This window comes from Trachurus trachurus (assembly GCF_905171665.1).
Source record: "Trachurus trachurus genome assembly, chromosome: 6".
Taxonomy (NCBI): Eukaryota; Metazoa; Chordata; class Actinopteri; order Carangiformes; family Carangidae; genus Trachurus; species Trachurus trachurus.
The window spans coordinates 22,809,837-22,830,982 of NC_139897.1; the positions used below are offsets into that span (position 1 = coordinate 22,809,837).

General features: G+C 40.3%; 2 protein-coding genes across 3 annotated transcripts in view; both read left to right on the forward strand.

Annotated features, from left to right (window-relative positions):
* Positions 1–299: 299 nt before the first annotated feature.
* On the forward strand, positions 300–15,822 carry ferry3 (FERRY endosomal RAB5 effector complex subunit 3). 2 transcript variants are annotated; one of them, XM_083973056.1, is made up of 14 exons: positions 300–424; positions 953–1,141; positions 1,722–1,867; positions 3,275–3,456; positions 4,219–4,318; positions 4,455–4,579; positions 5,803–5,909; positions 6,080–6,277; positions 6,678–6,806; positions 7,469–7,537; positions 7,642–7,844; positions 12,345–12,402; positions 14,381–14,448; positions 15,608–15,822. In XM_083973056.1, the coding sequence occupies exons 2-14, from the start codon at positions 961–963 to the stop codon at positions 15,698–15,700; spliced, it is 1,659 nt and encodes a 552-aa protein (XP_083829182.1). In that variant the 5' UTR covers positions 300–424; positions 953–960; the 3' UTR covers positions 15,701–15,822. The 2 variants fall into 2 exon arrangements, with proteins under 2 accessions (XP_083829182.1, XP_083829183.1); XM_083973057.1 differs by having other exon boundaries at positions 374–485.
* A 3,584-nt stretch (positions 15,823–19,406) lies between these two features.
* The window catches only part of LOC310986936 (solute carrier family 45 member 3), a 30,446-nt gene continuing 28,706 nt past the window's right edge, over positions 19,407–21,146 (forward strand). Inside the window, exon 1 of the mRNA XM_083973055.1 lies at positions 19,407–19,495. The gene's annotated coding sequence lies outside the window, so the exon portion shown is untranslated. The remainder of the gene's footprint in view (positions 19,496–21,146) is intronic.

Sequence of the window (21,146 nt, forward strand, 5' to 3'; positions counted from 1 at the left end):
TCACATATTTACAGTCCATTTTTTCCACATGAATATTATTGAGACAAACCAGCCATCAAACGTTTGTCTATGCTGTGGCCAGCAGGGGGAGGTATCGCCCAAGGAAAACGCTATAGTAAATTATGCGTCAGCAGATTCGCAGCTTTCTGAATCTGCTTTATACACAAAACAGAATAATTCTCAAAACGAATAAATAAATAATAACAATAAAAAAAGATACGTATAAAGGGTTTTCATAAATATAACATGGCATGTTTTTTTTTAAATATATAACGGAGAAAATAAAAATATCCATAACCACGAATGACACGAAAGTGCTGTTACTATCACACAGCGTCACCGGAGCGGTCAGCTGACTGGACCAAAAACAACAGCGTTGTACTGACAACAGGAAATAGATGAACGTCTGCTCATTCATACTCAGGTAAAGTGTCCATCTGGAAAGAGTTATACGTTCTCCAAACACTTTAAAACCCCATAAACAGGTGGGTATGTCTACGGCAAAGTGCTCCTCTCATTATTTTTTCTCCCTGTAGCTCAAACATTAGCTTTACTGCTAGCTAACGTTGAGCTAACTCTACGTAGACCTCACTGTCACAGAGCAGTGATTACATACAGCTTATAATAAATATATTGATTTTAGGAAATGCTAAAATACTTGTCTGCTGGTAAATATACTGTAACAATGTGTAAGTGAGTAACCACTGCTCTCACTGTGTTGGTTGTGCTCTGCACTGTGTAGACAACAGGTTAATAACAGGTAATCTAAATGGTTTCAGTAGATGACAGTGCAGGCCATGTCCACGCTAATGAAAGGCCTCACCCCTCATTTGGTTCTTTATTCAATAATAGTGAATTAGACAAGAATGGAGCTTTTTTTTCTTCCCACACAGACACTTTAAATTTGATTTGTTTTATTGTTGACTTCTATTTTCTATTTTTTTCCCCACAGCTTTGGTCATGAAGAAGAGCAAAGGCAAAACGAGCAGTGCTGCAGAGAAGGAGTTTGTGTTTGAGTTCAGGGCAGGAAAACACAACTGCGTCCTGAAAGTGCCACTGAGGTTTCCCGTCCAGGAGAACATCAGTGACCTTCATGGACGCCTGATGCTGCTGCACAAAATACCCTGCTACATAGAAACTGGTGAGATGGCCAAATAATATGTATCCAAGGAAGAGTTACAGAACATAACATGTTTGTGGTTTTACACTGCTCACAGTTACAGTCTGTAACTGTAATCATGGCTTTAACCCTAGCATTAGCCATCATTTGATCTGGGAAGTTTGTCATGCACTTCATATATACTATAACCTTATAAAATACCTCTTATACAACACACACTGTACCCTAGACATAATAAGAAGTAAAACACTGCAGTTAATACAAGAATTGAGAGACACAACAATAATATTTAACGTTTTTGTTGCAAAGCTTTTCATGCTGTTTCTTTTTTTTAAGAATAGATATGTATCTGCCACTCAAAATGTGTAATCCATATCTGTGCAGTTGGACATGGAAAATTTGATTGAACTGATATAATTTCTCTCCATACGTCTTCCTAGAAAGGAGACAGTATTGCCTGCAAGCGTGCTGTTAGTTTGCAATTTAACCGACTGGATCATATCCAAGCCATTGATTTTGTGAAGCACTACTTGGCTGGCACAGAAATGAAAACAATTTTTTAAATGACTGGCTTTTGCTGTGCTTGCATTTCTTCTTACAGAGTTAAAAACATCCCTTTCCAACTTCATCGAGAGCGAAACCATCCTGGATTATGACAGAGAGGCGGAGCTCGCCCTGCAGAGACTCACCGCAGGAGATGTAGATGTGAACCAGCTCACCAATGCATGGGCCAGGTCATATGTGGAGGTGATCACACTTTTCAGTATCTTATGCTTAAAAGGTGTTTCTAACAGACCACATAACAGATTTACAGTCATTATGTGTTTGGATTCATCTGAGTTGGCCACAGTTCCTGTTGTTTTAAGATAAAACATCTGTGTTTTGATTTATATCACTTATTTGCATTCTGTCACTCTCACATTACACAAAGTTGTGGCGGTTGTGGACTGAAGTGTATATAATTTCAATAATAAGATATCAATACTGAATATAACTGAGTGAGTAATACAAATATTTATTTTTTCAAAGTTAGTTTGGATGCATATAAATACCTAAAACTATGTAGGAAAATATTTCTGTTAATAATGTGGAAGGCATGCTTTATTTTTGGCAGGTGTTCCAGAAAGTTAATTTCAGACACTGGTTGTCCAGCAGACCCCGATCATATATCTACTACTCCATGTTTCTGAGTAGCACAGCAGAGTGTTTTGAAAGTGTCCTTGAACGCTCCTGCTACCTTTAGGGATAGTCATGGGTCATTAAAGTAGCTTAAACAGTTGATAATTCAGTAGAGAAATGGACTTCCATTACATGCGTTTAATGTATTTCTTACTCGTTACACTTGGTTGCACTTTGATGGATTTTTGCCTGAAGATCCAAAATGTGGCGGTGGTTTCACATATTTGAAATTGGAGTCATCACTTTTATATTACGGATCAATGCAAAAACAAACAGTCTAGTGAGACTTTCAGTGGCCCTTGTGGTTTTCTGATAAAGCATGGTCTGTGCAATGGCGGAGTTTTTTTTTTTTAAGTGACTATCTCATCTTTCTTTTTTTTTTTAAGAAAAAAGAGACATTTTGGTTTTACACAAAGCCACACTGACCCTCTGCTGTCACTTACTCAGGCACTGATAAATAAAAAAAGACAGTGGCCGCCTCTGGCCCACTGCACTCGGACATTTACGACATGTAGCACCGGCTACCTCTCAGCGTTTTACTGCTGTCACACAGAAATACACATGGACGCCGTCCAGTGTCCATCATGTTTGTGGCCTGAAGATTCCTGAGCCTGTATAAATAGAGGAGTTTCAGATTCTGAATACTGTTCTGTTGCTTTTCTAATTATGGATCATCATCTGCCCTGGTTTATTGCAAAACCCTTTAAAATCTGTTTACATTGCAGATCGGCTTCCTCATTTGTCTTCCTCTTAACATAGTGAACATTTGTCACCTCTGAGCTGGTCGTTTTTAACTCGCAGTGCGTGCAGCCGCTCATCACCCTGATAATGTCTCATGCAATGTAGCAACCCTGCAATTTATGGCAAAGATCAAAATCATAACAGTAAACAACACAGATGTGCAGAAGAGAATAAATAGGTAAACAGATGAATATATACAAGTATGTTATTGTCTTACCTCTGTCACTGTTTCAGACCACGCTGGAACATGCTCGGCCTGAGGAGCCCAGTTGGGATGAGGACTTTGCTGATGTTTACCATGAGCTCATCCACTCCCCTGCCTCAGATACTCTACTCAACCTGGAGCACAACTACTTTGTTAGCATTTCTGAGCTCATCAGTGAGAGAGACATGGAGATTAAGAAACTGCAGGAGAGGTGGGTGTTTAAAAGATTACGGCCTGCAACCTCATGTACATTCACATTTATGCTCTTGCAGCCCATATTAGTGATATTAATTGACTGGTAACACAAATTTAGTGGAATTTCTCTGGGTCAGTGTAGTGGCTATCTTACGCTGTTTTCTTCGTTTCTTATTCTTTTAACCACTCATGAGATACGACAGGAGCTTTACTCGTTGAGCTGGCTGGGTGCCGACGCAGACGCAGAAGACTATGTCGCTCCGCCATTATTCTCATTTATTCAACACGCTCAACACGTTCTTCACAACAACACTTCACTTCCTGCTTTCTCTACGGAAGCCGCAAACCGTAACACAGGTGGCTCAAAATTCAAAGCATACTCAAAAATTATTCCTCATCAATATAAATCAGCGCAAATAGCAAAACAATAATACGGTAAATGGCGCTTACAGTCAGGGTCAGAAAGAGCTTATGCAGCAGTAACTCATAAATAATTGTTATGAGTCGAGACTAAAAGTGGCCCATATATAATGATAGTAATGAGAAATTAACTTTTTTTTAAGGGAAAAGCATTATACTGCACCAGAGTTTGCTTGGTTTGCTTTTTCAGTCAAGTCAATTCACATCATTTCAGACCTTTCACACAAATAGACAAATACACCTGAATTTCAATTGAACCAAACAGTGCAATTTTGTATTTTAACAAAATGTTGTTGTGTAAATGTCTCTGCCTTCACACCTTTTTTTTGTTGTTGTTGTTTTTACCTCCATCTGACAGACAAGCAGCTGAAATGGACAAAGTGATGCACGAGCTGGGGAACACTTTGAGTGATCATGATGTGAATGCAGTCGCATCTCAGCACTTTGATGCACAGCAGGTAAATAGGAAATCAGAGCCCACTGTTGTTTGTTGCAGTGTGTTTCTTGGTGTCACAGTTATCATTTGACCACATGTGTTTCAGAGGGTTCAGTAGATTCATTCTGACACTGACTGACATTGTCTTCTTTAATCAGGTGCTGGAAAACAAGTGGGCAAGTGAGCTAAAGCAAGTAACTGGAATTCAAAAACACGAGTACCAGGAGTGGGTCATCAAACTGCACCAGGACCTGCAGAAATCCACCAACAGCAGCCAAATTAAGTGAGTTTGTAGCTATGTGTTTGTGTCAACCCTCAACAGTCCCACTTAGTCTTTCAAATCTGTGCACAAAGTAAAAATGGTTGCTTTAAGATAATTTATCATGTTGAGTCAGGTGCTTAGGTGCTTACTCTTTTTAGGTAGTAAAAAAAAGAAAGATGTAGTACCGACACGGTTGGATGAAATCTGCAGACGCAGTGGCTCCGAGTGGGATCATGGAAAGGCAGCGAGGACAGCGGCACTTGTTTATCCGCTGACACTGAGCCCTGGCACAGAGGCTCAGGCTTGTCTTGGCTTTGACATTTAAGTCGGTCTTAAATTTATTTTTGCAGTCATTAACCACACAAGTAGGTTGATAATAAAACTTGCACTGATGAAATAAAGTGACTGAAAGACAATGCCTGAGGAGTACAATGAATAAAAAAAAGTGTTTGCTGGCTCAGAAAAATAACAAAATGAATAGACAAAACACTGAAAACTCCTTATTGTGATCAGTACAAGTGGGAAAGTCTCTTTTCCCTCTTGATGCTTGCTAGAGGTCAGACTGACCCTGCACTGACGGGATCTCAACAGCTGCACTCCTCCAGCAGCTCTAATCCAAAACACGCCATCTCTGCTGGCTTTCTGGAGCACAGGCTGCATTTACATATTAATTGAAGTGATTACAAGAGGTCAAACACTCGTCTTAATATGACTGATGCTTAGCTGCACAGTAATAGTTATGACTGCCAACTTGGGAAAAGAAGTGGAAAGAAATCTAATAGGGCTTAAGAGTGATGTCGAACAGTTTAGCTCTGGTTTAAATTCAGGTCTTCCACTCTCCCTCTGCATATATTGGCTATTCCATCAAAACAATGAAACTTCCAATACCTGCACACTAAGAGCTTTTCTGACAGTGTGCTGACCCTGCATCATTTTTTCTTAATTATGAATATCATTATTTTGTTAAGTGTAGGTTGAACTTAATACTTCTATATTAGCACTCTGAACACTGTCATTAAAGGTGAGGGAAACCTGTAAAGAGAATTCAGACTGCGTTTCTCATTCTTGTTTTATAAATGAAGTGAAAGAAGAAGCATAATCATTATTCCTCTTTTTTTTAATTAAGTAAGATGAAACCAGAAACACTGCAGCTAAAATGACGGTAAAATGTGATTTATTTGTTCCATAATGTCTTGTAGTGTCCTTTCTTTACTAATTGAGTTGTTTGCATGAATGATTTCCAGTGAGGAGATAAAGATGCAGCCCAACCAGATGTCAGAGCTTGCAGATTCTGGGGCCAGGATGTTTGAGGAGCAACCTCAGCTGGAGGAGAGCTTCACCATACACCTAGGTACTGAATGCAAACAGTCTCTTCTTCACTAGCCTTGTGGCGGCTGCAGCAACACATCACTGGATGGTATTTTATTTTATGCAATACAAATGTGATGTCTGATGGGTTTTTTTCTGTTTTGTTTGTGTCTGTCTTCTGTGTGTAAATGCTTCCTTTTTTTGTGTGTCCAGGAGCCCAACTGAAGACGATGCACAACCTGCGGCTGGTCCGGGCAGATGTGCTGGATTTCTGTAAACACCGGCACCACGGCAGCGGTGGAGCAAAGCTGCGGCGACTGCAGACGGCGCTCTCGCTGTACTCCTCCTCGCTGTGTGGGCTGGTGCTGCTGGTCGACAACAGGGTGAACTCCTACAGTGGCATCAAGAGAGGTCATTGGATACGTTGAATACAATGTGATGGGATGTTTTGGTGATCTTTATAGATGCTTTTTCACCTCATATTGAAAAGGATAATGTTGTTTATCATCTCTATGAATTCCATTGTGATTTCTGCAGTTCTTTGTTTTATTTTGCCATTTTCCCAACATTTTTTAAAAACTTTGGTTCAACTCATGACTCACTCTAGTCACTTGGAGAATAAGACTTTATTCACGCCTCTTGAAATCTTTTGTTTAAAGACTAGGCACCCCACTCTCCCTTAACTATGCATTGATTGTTTTAAAGCATGAGTGTGCACAATGATTAGCTCTGGGTAGTCATTTGGTTCCAGAAGTGAGGCTTTTTTTTCATGCATAATTTAGCTCTTGGCCTCTTTTGTGCTGACTTCTAGACTTTGCAACGGTGGCAAAGGAGTGCACAGACTTCCACTTTCCCTGTCTGGAGGAGCAGCTGGAGGAGGTGCAGCAGGTGGTGCTCTATGCCAGAGCCCAGCGGAGCAGCAAGCAGAAAGACCAGCCTGGTGAGACTTTGGAGCTGTGCACTTTCTCTCTCATTTGCTACCACAGCTACAGTATAACACACATGAGGCATTGAGCGTTGAGGAGGATAAGGAAAAAGGTGAAGGGAAAGCTTTGTGAAGCTGAAGGTCACAGCGCTCTCATCCTGGATGTCCTGATTTCACCAGAAAATTAAAAGTGTAGCAGGTGACCTGGGCAGACACCGCTGAATTAAAGTGATTATTCCAGGCGGCCAGGAGGAACTTTTTTTAGCCAGCTATGCAGTATAAAATGCTTCACTAATGTTGTTATTCATGGCCTTGTTCAACTGTAATACAGTGGCACGTGATACAAGTGGTTGTTTTTTTTCTCTTTTACGGATTCTGCTCACTTTGAAGTCGATCCCTAATTTACATGATTTGCTGTTTAGCAAGATAAACAAGTGAATCTTTAACTCTAGAGACACCGAACGAACAGTAAAATGTTCAGTTTAACGTTATACAGCGAGGAAATGGGAGACACTACATCATCAGTGCTCACACGCCGACTGAAAACTGTGTCCAGATCCTTATCACAGAACAGCACAGTGGTTTGTAGAGAAGAGTTGGATAAAGAAACAGTGTGTCAAGGCTTTCCAGGAAAGGTCAGCTATGATTGTTTTCATTTAAATGTCATTTACTTACAGAGATACAAAGGAATGGAGGCGATGACAAGAGCAAAAATATTGAAAGAAATCCCTCCAACATCTTACCAGGTAACGTTTATCAATACATATTGATCCCACAGTATAGCCTACACACTATTTCTGTCATTTTTTTTGGTCATCTTTTAATTTTCCTGCTTCTTCTTTTCTTCAAGGTGAGTTCTACATCTCACGGCATTCGAACCTGTCGGAGGTCCACGTCGTCTTCCACCTGTGTGTGGACGACAACGTCCGCTCAGGGAACATCACGGCACGGGATCCTGCCATTATGGGCTTGAGAAACATCCTGAAGGTGTGCTGTACGCATGACGTCACCACGGTCACTGTCCCTCTACTGCTGGTCCACGACATGTCAGAGGTGAGAGTTAAGTGCGGGTGCTGTGAATGCATCTATGTATAAATGATGGTGTGATTTGCAAATACAAAAACTGAATAAAATGTTCAAGTGACTTCTCCAAATGGCACATTATCATGGAGTAAACATAGAAAAACTAGCTTTACAAAAGGTAAATGTTTGAGTAGGGCAGAGCAATAATTTGGCTACCAACAACTTGGCTTAAACATATTTGTAAAGGGTTGCAGTGTAACCATGACAGCCAAAGGTTTGTGTGTTTAGTGATCCTGAGAGTCTTAGTGGATCTTAACCATTGGCGAGGAGGAGATGACAGAAAAATGTTGGGGATGTCCTGTGGTTGCTCAATGTTTAGTTATTTTCTTTCAATGTTGTAGAAATTGGGAGCTTTGGGAATTGACAACGGTTAAAATGATTGGCTAAAAGTAATAGATAAATAGTTATAACTTCCGACTTAACCCCACTACAAGTGTTAGTCGTACGAATGCAGACTTGAATAAACCAGCTTAATTTTTTTTTTGTAACATCTACTATTGTAGCTTTACATTTTTTATGATTAACAAAGCGATAATTGTTTCAAAATAATCTTTAAACGCATAAAGGGTGGTGTTGGTGAGGGGTGACATGAGGTCAGTATATCTGTTCTATCAGCTATCCAGGTAAAGGTGAAAATAAAACAAAAAACATCACCCCATATCTGGATTTAGCGTTGTTTACGACTTCCTCAGCAGGGGAGAAGAATTACTAACCCTATAATTATATTCTTCTGTTTGTGTTGGTATTTCATTTCTATGATGAGCCTGCATAGTGTGAAAACCTACTGGCCCCACAGGTTTGTGTGGTTCTGTTGAGGTGGCACAGTGAGAAGTTCATCTCTTCCTCTTTCTTTCTGCCTCTACTTGTTCATGCGCTGCATTGTCAGCTGCTGCGTGTCAGGCCCCGACGGTGAATCCAGCCTTCAACTTATAACACTTCCCAGGCTTGAAACAAGAAGGACAGAGTCGAGGGTCATGAATGTGGTCTGTTTACTCTGTACCTCAGAGTGTATGAAGCTGTAGTCTACTCACAGAGGGGGGTGCGCTGGGGTGGGGGGTGTTTAGGTGGATATCCAGTCAGTATAAGGTGCTTTTTTTTCCTGTTTAAAAAGAATGTAAATCAGATTATCTTTCAACGTGAATATCAGCTCCTGAAAATTAAATCATGATAATTAACGGAGAATTCCTTACAATGGAAAGGGAATTCTCAACAAGTTGCTGTCTGGACTGGAGTTCACTCGTGCCACAACATGCCCTGTGCCATTTTTCTTCTCATGTCTAATCAAGAGTCTTTGTTTACATAACCAAAGTCCTTTAACTTTTGAAGCCTGGGGAACCAGAGGCGCTTTAATTGTTAGCTTCTGGTTTCACATCAAAACTTTCCATGTGTCCTCTTCTTTTCTGCCTTGTTTTCCTTTTTAGTAAAGATGTTTTCCTGTTTGTACAAGACTGTTCTCGTGTTTTGGCTTTAAAACAACTGGCATAGTTTGTCTACATGAACTACAAACTGCAATCAAAACAAAACAGGGCTGTGCCTTCTATTCTTATTTTTAGGTGTTTTTTCCCTCTTAGACCATTTAGAGTTTGAGTTAAAAGGATCACGCAAGGATTACTCAGCGACACTGTGATGCACATTAAAACATTTTGCAAAGAGAAAATTGAAAACCCCATTTTTAAACCAATTTTGAGGTGGTGCAGTTTGCAGACAGTGACTCTTACACAGTTTGACAACTGCTGTGTTCATTTTTCTAGTTGCTGAATTGCCTTTTCTTGCCTCAATTACTCCAGTCCTAATGAAATACTCTGGAATATATCATCCTGTTGTGATTGCATCAAAGTCCCATTGCTCAATCCAATGTGGTTTAACTCAGCGTTAAACCAGTTAGTGGGTGACACGGTTGTCATGGACCTAGTTCGTTAGGTAGACGTCTTCTTTTCCACAGCACTGTGCCACACTCTCAACAGAAGACATATATATACACACATTAACATACACTTTACACACAGTAGCACAGCAACAATACAGTATTTTCTTCACAATAATGTAGTATAAAACATACAAAACACATCACTGAGACAGCAACTGCACTTTTGCACCCGTTCTCTCAGCGTAAAGCACTGTATATAGTAGCCTATAGTATCTGCATATAGTGTGCAAGAATGTATTAAAGCAGAAGTGAGTGATATATTTGTGTTAATATAAGTCTTAAATAGTTATATCTTCCGACAGCAATCACTTACATAGAGTGTTTGGACCGAAACACGGGTCTCTCAGTCCCTCTGCTCTGCTCTGAGCCGAAGAGAAAACATTTATCGTATCCTACAGTTTTTATCCAATGAGGAGAGAGAACGGCATGCAGGGCTGTGTGTGCAGCCAAGGAACGCCGTGAATGTGGTGACGTAGGGACGAGGACTGTTATGGTGCGTTCAAGGAAACTTGTATTTTTCCGACCGTGAAGTGGTACCAGTTCGATCTGGTACGAGTTCACCGGTCGGAAGTTACGAGTGGCCGTTATAGTGACTTTCACCGGTAAAACAGGTCGGAAAAACACGAGTGGGTTGCCTGGAACGCTACAAAGTCGTAAGTTGTGACTTGAAGCTGTAATTTACGATTTCAAAAGCCTGCCTGGAACGCAGCATTAGCGAAAACGACCGGACCACTCACTTCTGCTTTAAGTGGCCAAGCGCGCTGGGATATTTAAAAGCAATAGGGACATACTTGACAAGTGAATCCTGTCATCTGAGTGCCATTGTGCACACTAGCACAACTCCGACACACACAGACAGCACAGCAACGGTTTTAATGAACAGTGCTGCTGGATCACAGTCTCATCCACTCCAAAAGTGTCTCTATGCACAAGATTCAAATCATAAATGTGTAAGCCTAACTCCGTAATAAAAAAAGAAAAGAAAAAGAAAAAAAGATAAACACACAGGAATAAACAGAGCGTAATGAAAAATATTCACATAAGTTATAATCAATAGAGAAAATTCATTATTATATGATAACAAGTCAAAAATGATCAGATGTAAAAGTAAATGAAGCCTAAAGACAACAAAACTGAAATTAAAAAATATGAGATAAAAAGTATATAAAATATAGGCTATGAGATTTAAAAGTCATAATTATGAGATAGAAAGTCAAATTCATTTTATTGAAATTTATTCAATGGCATTTCCTAAACTTGGCTTGGCTAAGGCTTGTAGCTCCTGGTGACGGCAGACTTCGTCTTACCGTAACTTTGGGTAAAGTGCATAATCAATCGCGTTGCACTTTTGGTTGTTGGAGAAATGGGACACACTTGCTTTTACACCAAGCCCATGAACGCACACGCCAAGTGCCCAAGCATGTAAGTGTGATCGAGTGTGCCCTTAGACATACTTTATTGAGCCCAAGGGAAATTCAAGTGTCCAGTAGCGGCACAGATGTACATACAGTATACTATGAGGGCATGAAAAGCAATATAACACAGAGAAAAGAAAATTTACAAAAAAATATCAATTATATACACTATGTACATCCATAATGTTATGTATCAAATCATAAAATAATATCAATAGAGAAAATAGAAAGCCATTTGAAGGGTGAAGAGATGATTGAGTGGATGATGTCTTGTTCTTCAGTATTTGTGCGTTGTGTGTGACGGAGTCTGGGTGTGTGTAGACCAATTATCTTGGCAGCACTATTGGTTATAGTACGTGTGAATTCTGACCCAGGTTGTGACATAAACCAAGTTGAAGAAGGTCATACCACTGCCTCCAGCTCTTAAATCCAGTTTGTTGACTTTGTATGGGAACAACATATTCCCTAGTAGGTGTATGTGTGTGTGTGTGTGTGGCAGAGGCTAGACCTAAATAACACTCCCCACTATGAACAAAGGTTGATTGGCAGAGATGAGTACATGCTACGGTCACTTCCGCCAGCCTGAAGCCAAATACAGTTTGAATATGGAAAAACAACATACAAAACTATCTATTAAACCTTTGTCAGTTCTCATTGTTGACAAGATCACCTGACAAGAAACTTTGCATGGGTGTCAGTTAATGTTTAATAGATGCAGTATCTCATTTACATACCTGCGTAAGACTGTGCAATGTGACACTCTTCATACGAAAGCATGTGAGTAGGTAATGTCTTTAATGTGTCACATTTTTAACTGTTGGTATGACTCAGCACCAACATGATGGGGAATGTCAAAAAATCCTAATAAGCAAATTATTGAACCTTTAGAGGCATGTTAATTAAAACGGTGGATAGATACATAAAACCAAGAGATAATATGAACAACTACCCTATTTCTGTAAAAGGTAACAATGTTGACCTCTTGGCCTTTTTAAATTAAATGTTATCTTCTTGCAGTTTCCTGAATTAGTTGTTGCACCAACAGGTGAGTGTGTTATAGGTTATTATGTGTGGTTTCACTGCACATCATTTTAAACAGTTCTCGCTTTTCTTTTCAACTCTTTGCAGGAAATGACCATACCCTGGTGTCTGAAGCGAGCTGAGCTGGTGTTCAAATGTGTCAAAGGTAACAGTATACCTTTATATTTTATTCTATACTTGTTGCGGCTATCTTTCAAAACATAAGCCGCTGAGAAAGTTATTGCTCGTCTTCGTGACACGTCCCCCCAAAAATCCAAAAGTCCATATGCAGTTTGAAAGTATTTATTGCAAAAAAAAAAAAAAAAAAAAAAAAAAAAAGAAACAAAAAGCAGTTATTGCAAAAAAAAACAATACCAGGTGTGCTTCAGTAATGATGAATAAAATTATTATTAATCAATAAGCCCATACAAAAGGAAACAGAAGCAAAATATATTTTGGCAGGGTGGCGTTTAGCTCACTTGGTAGAGCTGCCGTGTCAGTCCTCACTGCAGGCGGCCCCGGTTTGAATCCCGCATCGGGCAGCCCTTTCCTGCATGTCATTCCCCCTCTCTGCCTCCCCATTTCCTGTCTTCTCTCTTGCCTGTGCTATCGATTAAAGGCAATAAAAAGCCCAAAAAATATACTTAAAAACATTTTTTTTTGGCTCAAACATTACTACTTTGATGTAAAATGACAACATGCACAAGTCTTTTGAACATTTCCTCAAAGTCAAAGAGCAGGAGAATGTTTTTGTGTGTCTGTGGCATCCAGAGCTAGAGACAGTTATCATCCGTTCCTCCCGTTCCTCAGAGCATATCTCTGTAACTCTGTCAGGGAATTTCCTCAAATTTGGCACAAAAACTTTCTTGGCTTGAACTGATTCGATTTTGGTGGTCCAACGTCCAGGTCACCGTGACCCAACAAAACACAGATTTTCCCCTGTGAACCTGATATCGTGGTGGGGGATCTTTGAGGGGGTTCTCTACAAATTTATAAACATTTAACTGGACCCCAGAACATAAGGACTATATGTTGGTGGTTAGAAAGGTCATGGTCACACTGGTTGCAATATTTGACATAGTTGGTGAGCTTCCCTCTGATTGCTTGATACAGATTGCTACAAATTAACCACAACATGGCTACAAATGAACCAATCACAGCTGGGTTGCAAACGGACTAATCAGATCATAGCCACAAATCAACAAGATTGATTGTTACAAAGCAACCAATGCATACCAAAAGTGTAATGTGCTTCATTGTGCCAATCCCCTGGTGGTGCATAATCACATTTCATTGACTAAATGTGCTGCAAGTGTTTATGACAGTCAGACAGTTTGTGTCAGTCTGGAAAATGTTAAAGGGATAGTTCAACATTTTGGCAAATTGACCCATTGCCATAATCCCTATAGTCATAGCAGTAGGTTCGTTACCTTTAATTGTCGGTGCAAGCTATTTTTAGAACAGTGGAGCAGAGCCGCGAGCTGCTCAGAGCTACGGAGGCTAATGGGATTTCTTGGTTTCTCTCATCAAACTCATCAAATATAGCCTGACAAGCCAGACTATATCATTAACATGTATAGTCTGGCAACGACCGGTAGACCTCGGCTCAATCCAGGGGGCGGGATGAAGGCTGTCTTTCAAACTGCCTCTGCACACAATAGGGTAGCGCTACGACTAATCAGAGCAAAGAGCAGGATGACGTTAGCCTGACAAGCCAATTAAAATGTATGTCGTCATCGTGTTAAGCCCGCCCAACGACTCTCTAAACAGATAGAGCGCTGTGATTGGTGAACACAAACGCTGTCACAACTTGTCCACCAGAGCGTTTTGGAGTTGTTGGATTGTGTATTTGATGAGTTTGATGAGGGAAACCAAGAAATCCCATTAGCCTCCGTAGCGTAGCTCTGACCAGCTCGTGGCTCTGCTCCGCCGTTCTAAAAACATCTTACACCAACAATTAAAGGTGATGAATCTACTCCTAAAACTATAGGGACTAATGGCAATGGGCCAATTTGCCAAAAATGTTGAACTATCCCTTTAAAAATCACTATCTAAAATTAGACAAAAAGTAGATGAATCAAGTTGAGGGAAAGCGAGTACACAAAATAACACAAGCATAACCTTTGAATGTGTTTCATTTGCAGGTTTCATGATGGAGATGGCCTCTTGGGATGGTGGTATATCACGCACAGTTCAGTTTCTAGTGCCAAAGGTGAGAACAGAATGTGTTGCCTATATTTATGATTTTCACATCTTATAGCTGAAGGGATGCACAGTCACCCTTTGAGTAACTGCCTGCCAGCAGAGCCTCAGCAGAAACTGTACATCTAAAGGCCTCACATGTACACAACATCACAAAAGGCACACCTGGTCTTACGGTGCATACCTTTGCAGGCAGAGAAGAAAGCCTGGTTTGAAAAGCATGTAATAAATCATAGATTATAGAGCTTTACGCACTGTTGACTACTGCTTTTAGTTTATCTAGTGATAAAAGAAAGCTCAGAGACTCATCCATAAAAATATGTGATAAGCAACGGGATAAACATGGCTTTCCAACACTGAGGTGTGATCTTGAATTTACTTGGTGTGTCTTTATAACGTACACAAGTTTATATAAAGAAAGAGAAGAAAAATTCAGACTATGAAATAAGTTGTTTTTTTTGTCATATATTCAAGTAATTGTGACTTCAATGCTGGATGAAGCATGAGTATAATTTTATTTTAGGCTGGGCTGGGTGTTGTATACGTATAGCTTCTGTAGTTTGTCAGGAAGGCAGCACGCCCTATATCATGATCTCATGTTGACAGTTAAAGATGATAAAACCAGCTGCATCAAAGGACTCCGACTGTATTGGCCCCCTGTCAGCTACACGCTCAAAGACCATTCAAAATAGCACCTACTGAAACAACATTGTTTTCTACACCTCAAACAGACACACGGGGGGCTAAATATATACTATGGGATTGTGTATGGTGGTTGAATGATGTGTGAGCGACTTTGTTTCTGCTTAAGATTAATACTTAACATTCTTAACATTCTTCTTTTTTTTTTATAACGGATGTCGTTGCTTACACTGACACGGTATGCTCCACGTCAAAGTCACAGCTGCCGGAGCTGACATCATTTCAGCATCTTGACTGCTGCTCCCTCGGGAGAAAAAGACCCTGTGATGTTGAGCTGAAGGGCACTGCAGGGGCTGCTAACACCTGGCTGCACACAAACAGTCCAGATATGTTTATGTGTTCATGGACACATGAAAAGAAATGGTTTAAATTGTTCTTTTTTTTTTTTACTGCTGCTGCAGAAATCTCAGTGCCTTGTTGCTGTGCTAATCCTGCCTGTCTCTTTATGTGTCTCCTTATGTTGACAGAGTATCTCAGAGGAGATGTTCTACCAGCTAAGCAACATGCTGCCTCAGATCTTCCGCGTCTCCTCCACTCTAACTCTCACCTCAAAGCACTGATGTATAACGGAGGTGCAACACAATGGATCCACGTGGCATTCAGACCGAGAGAGGCAGGTTTCACATTAACAGCATTCACTGGAGAAGATTTTGTGAAGCGACACTTAAACCCCATTCCCATCTTGAAATTACATTAATTACAGAGGGATGAAATTACAGAGAAAATGTTATGAGTACATTATAGCACTGAATAGTAGAGGTGCAAAATGGATTCTAAATGCGAAGGGCCATTTTTATCCAATTAATGAGCCTTGTTATTTTTTGCACCTTTCAAAGCCACGCACATTTACGGATACTTCTTACTGAAAGAGGGCCAGAATCAGTGGCTCTCACACAAAAAGCAGCTGCTGCAATTATTATTTCAAGCTTCTGGGGTGCAGTTCTGGCGAGGTTGATGACATCATGACCTCAGCCGCCGGTGCTGCAAGTATTTCAGTTTCCCTTTAAAGCTGCAATCTGAAACTTGCCCTCATGTTTGGGCTACAGCATGACAGAGCAGCTAGTATTGCGTTGGTGAAGTCATCCCACCAGCAGGCTGGTACATAGTGACGACATTACCGACCAAGCAGTTGACGCAAATGTGAAAACAGGTATTGTTTATCTTTCTTTATTTAGGCATCTTTTATATTTTCAGTTTACTGAAGCGAGGAAGTTGGGATGGGGAGTGGCAGTTTTTGAATTGCTGAGTTGTCAACCGTGGTAAATGTGACATTTGAGGTATTATCCTCATACATTACCATACAGATGGAAAACATTACAGATCTCATTTTTAACTTTCATGTATGAAGTCCCTGTGGACATCATATTTCATTTGTTGAATGTTCATGAATTAGCCAGGATGGATGACCACACAGTTCAGCAGTCATATGAGCATTAGGGGTCTATTCCCACGGGTAATAGGCTTCATATTTGAGAGCTGGGTCTTCCAGACAGAAGTGACATGTACTTGGCTTCAACTAGTCCTGAAGACAAATGGCATTGCTGCTTAAATGGGCTATGTGCAGGTGTTTTTATACTGCATTGCAGTGAATTGTAGCATGGATCATTCTCTGTGAGTGCGTGCATGTGTGTGTGCCCCCCCACCCCACCCCCACACGCATACACACACCTCTGTTAACAGCAGATGGCACTGTTCCTAAAGACCAAGATGTGAAAAAGACAACAACACAGACACTTAACATGCTTATTATCCCAGGTAAAGTTTTAATGAGGGTCTGCTGCCTGTTGAAGTTCATTTTAAACCATTTTAATCTGCAGTCATGTCTTCACTGGTAAATGGTTGTCAAATGTGCTTAACACTTGAATCTACTAAAATGTGTATTCTGTATATTCACCGTATGTGTTTACATTTTTATGTTTATTAAAAAAAAAAGTTACACACCACCCACCGCACTTTTTTGATCTAAATTCTTCATGAAAGCCATCACAAGCTTGTGACATAGTCTCACAGTTTGGATGATTAGGTTTTTCTTCAACCCTTTGCCAACAGTGAAGCACTTCTGCTGTCATTTGCTAGCTTTTTGGTTCAGCGTTTTATTTACTGCTGATGGGTTTCCCACAGGAACATAAGCTCTCTGAAGTTAATAATCCATGTCATTCATTGGAATTACATTCCTGCACATCTAATGGTGGTCTATAAGCCATTTCAGAGTGACTGAAATCAATTCAGCTTGTCAGATAGCTTACCACTGCCACGATGAGTGGTCGTGTCAGGCAGATTTAAAGAGTTGAAAGTGTAGCAATCAAGGCAAGTTGCCTTCTTTTCTTAAGATAAGATAAACAAGATGGCCAGCGGCCCTGAGAGAGTTATGACATTTCTTAATAGCTTCATGTTGAAACCTGCAACTGTTAATATCACGCCGCCATGCTGAGAACCCACAAAATTGTAAAAATATGTATTGCTGAGTGTTTGGCATTCTTAGGATTGGTCTCAGTGGCCTACAGTGTTGGGTTTCCTTGGGTTGAGTACAGCATGCTGTGGTAGTTCAGTGTGATAGTTCACCTCTCTCTCTCAGTGCTGTGCATGCGGTTGGAAAAGACCAGAGGAATATATTAACATCTTCAAAACTGTGGTCTACAAGTTTTATTGCTGCAACAGGACGCTGAGTTATGAGGACAGAAATCCTAGTTGGATGGAGATGTGCACTTAGTCCGACACAGAAACACAACCAGGGAACAGTTATCTACACCGTGTATTGGTCTATAAATTAATCTGTTTTAAAGATAACATTGTTTCAAACCAGTCCTTGAGGAAAATCTATTATTTATTTTAAGTTAAAAGAAATGTTAGATCGCATATACAATTGACTTACATGGGTCTGCTGGGCAGATGCAGTATATAGTGTATACACTATTAAATATTTAAAATATTCTGCAAGTGTTTCATCTCTCCATCTTTCTCACACCACAAACATAGACAGATGTCAATGTCTGTGAGGAGGAAAGTTGTCTCTGCATACTTTTACCCTTAGAGACCAGAATTATTCAGTAATAATTGATTTTCTCACTTAATTTATCTTGCCTGGGAATTACCTGGGAAAGTTTGAGTAATGGCCTGCCAGCCTGGCCTGGCAAGCAATCTGGCTCTTCCTAGGAATCAAAGGCATACTAAGGGAAAAAGATTACCATCAAACATGACTTGGCTGGGACGTGTTTATGTGTTTTAGGTGCATACCACATAACCACATCCACAGTTTGATTCCTGGCCGACCAGCTGTCAGTTGTGAAAAGAAAAATACTCATACAATAGTAAATTAGATAACTTGTCTTATCCTGCCTGTAGGTAATAATTTGTGATGTAATCTCATTGCACAATATAACGAGAAGGCTAACCTTTAAACATAAAGGAATAATAAAGAGTTTATAAAATGCAACTATACAATGTAGGATTATTTTCATGTGTCTCACCACCAGGAAAACTAGAGCTATAAATTGCATATTCATGCAACAGCTATTAGAGGCTCGAAACTTGTGGTGACTATTGTATGAAGAAAAATGGACAGAAGCTGTTTCTGTTTCATGCACTCATGTTATTTAAAGAGGAACTATGCAGGATTTTTCTCTTGTATATGATACATAACGTTATCCACCGACCGCTCCATGGATTGCTTTCACGCCAGCTTCGTTGAAAAGAAATGTACATGGCAGAGAGGAGGGTTAGCAACACAGAGGAAAAGAGACTGGACTTGCATAGTTCCCCTTTAAATGGGACAACAAATTAAACAAACAAAAAACTTTTTCCGGGGGGGGGGGGGGGGGGGATGAACTCTTTCAAGATTATGCAACAAAATAGCAAAAATAAATAAATAATTCAAGTGGAAGATAAATGATAAGGCTATGACGGGCTATTACTGCCTAAAAATATTTATGTATGATGTTTGTTTGTTTATAGTCTTCTCACGTCATATACTGCCGCTGGAACTTAACAAAATAAAAGCTTGCATGTGACTCAAAAAATTTGAAAAGAGCATAGGACAAATTTAAGTTAGTTTCATAGTTAAGTTTAGCAAAATCTCCTCTTGAATTCTTTACTATGTTTTTTGTTGTCTTTATTATGTTACGTGTGGAAATGTCTATTTGTTCTTCATCAAAATGGGACTAAATGCGACCCCAGCTTTTTAAAGGTACGTTTATTCTGAAAACCCAAACCGGATGTTGTCGGTGTCATTGCGTCTGGCTTAACAGCAGTTGTCACAGCTGGGTAGTTGGCTCTTCACAAGTTGAGCAACAGCGGTACGTTGGTTGGGAGCGAGCAAATCGCTGCATGGATTTCCCCGGAGCTGCACATAACTTAAGGTGAAATTGTACACTTACGATAGCTTTTTTTCTTTTATTATCTTACCTGAATGACATCTTTATTATACCGACTACGCACTTATTTGGCTGGTTTGTATGTGGCTGCAATTTTAACTTGTGTTGCTTCAATCGTAGGCTATAGCCCCCCCAAAAAGTCGCTGCTGCTGTGTCGGTTAAAACTTATTCATTGTATGTTGGCTGACCGTGTCGAAACCGCAGACAACGGGGGTTTTCAGCGGCGCAGTAGCCTACACCGCTGTTTTTGTGTGTGTGTGCGCGTCTTAATTCATACTACGCAAGAGGCTGTTTTGTTGTTGTTGTAGCGGAGCTGTGTGTGATTTGTGTTGCGTTTGAGCCTCCGACTCCAAGGTGTGTGGTGGTGGTGGTTAGCAGCCAGCCAGGGTCCAGCAGCAGCAGCAGCATGGTGCTTTCTGGAAGTTTTTTCCACTCTGCGTCGTCGTTGACTGCAGCTCCACGGCTCCACGGCTCCACGGCGCTCCGTCCATTGATGCGGTGCCAAGTGCCATGGTGGCAGTAAAACTTCACAGGCTTTACAGACCGATTGATTTAACGTTAAGTTGTGTGTTTGGTCCCGCTCGCGGTAAACAGCGAGCCCCCCGCTGTTTTGACACATGGATAAATGGGGGGAGGAGGAGGAGGAGGAGGCGCTTTGGGATACACAACACACACCGTTTGGAAAGTTGCTCACTAAAAAGTTGCTCCGGGGCTGGGGATGCCACTGGCGTGCGGTGCGGTGTTTTCATCCGCTGGTTGTATAAGGCTATCTTGTATATTTTAGTAGTCTGCTGAAATCAGATCAGATCAAATCAGATCTGATAGGCTGATTCATAGTGGTTTATTCATGTAAGACTTGGTTTAAACATAAAACGTTTTTTCTCAGTTTGTAAATATAACCACACACTAGAAGTCTTGCCCAAGAGCATTTCAGCACTAGTAGTTGCTCAAATATAGAATGAGTCAAAGTAGCCTAATCTTCCTGACAGGAACTTAAACTTCCTTGTTTCTCAGATAAGTCACAATCTGAAGCCTGTTAAAATAATCACTGAAAATGTACTCGTATTTACCAACGAACTTCTCATGGTATTGGTGTAGTGACTAAGACATTTTTTAAACACTGAATCAGACCTTATACAAATAAAAATGTCCTTGAAATACTAAAAAACATGTTGGAATAGTTAGACTTGACATTACTTTTATATTATTCCTTATTGGACTTTTGGATTAAAGAGTCATTTACTTAAATTCTTCTCATGTTTTTAAAAACACTTTAATTTTAATTCCTTTATCCGGTGAATGAAGTGTCGGGGAATGTAACCTGCATTTTCCACTCTGCAAACTTCTACAGTAAGCTGTAGTCCAGAGATTTAAAAAAAAAAGTTCATGTTTTTCTTTTTGGCTTGTAGTACTACAACCTTAAAGGCTCCAAACCACATTAAGAAGGAAGAGGATCAAAAGGTTAAACAGCTCTAACCCATGACAGAGGGACTTTAATTGTCACCATGACCGTGACTCTGCCATTACACAAAGACCTCTTTCCCTCTCTGTGGACCAGTCAAGTGTGTTATTCATTCTACCCAGGAAAATAGACTCTTCTCTTCAGCCCCATTGGCCCCCAGCAGCTCTTTTCTAC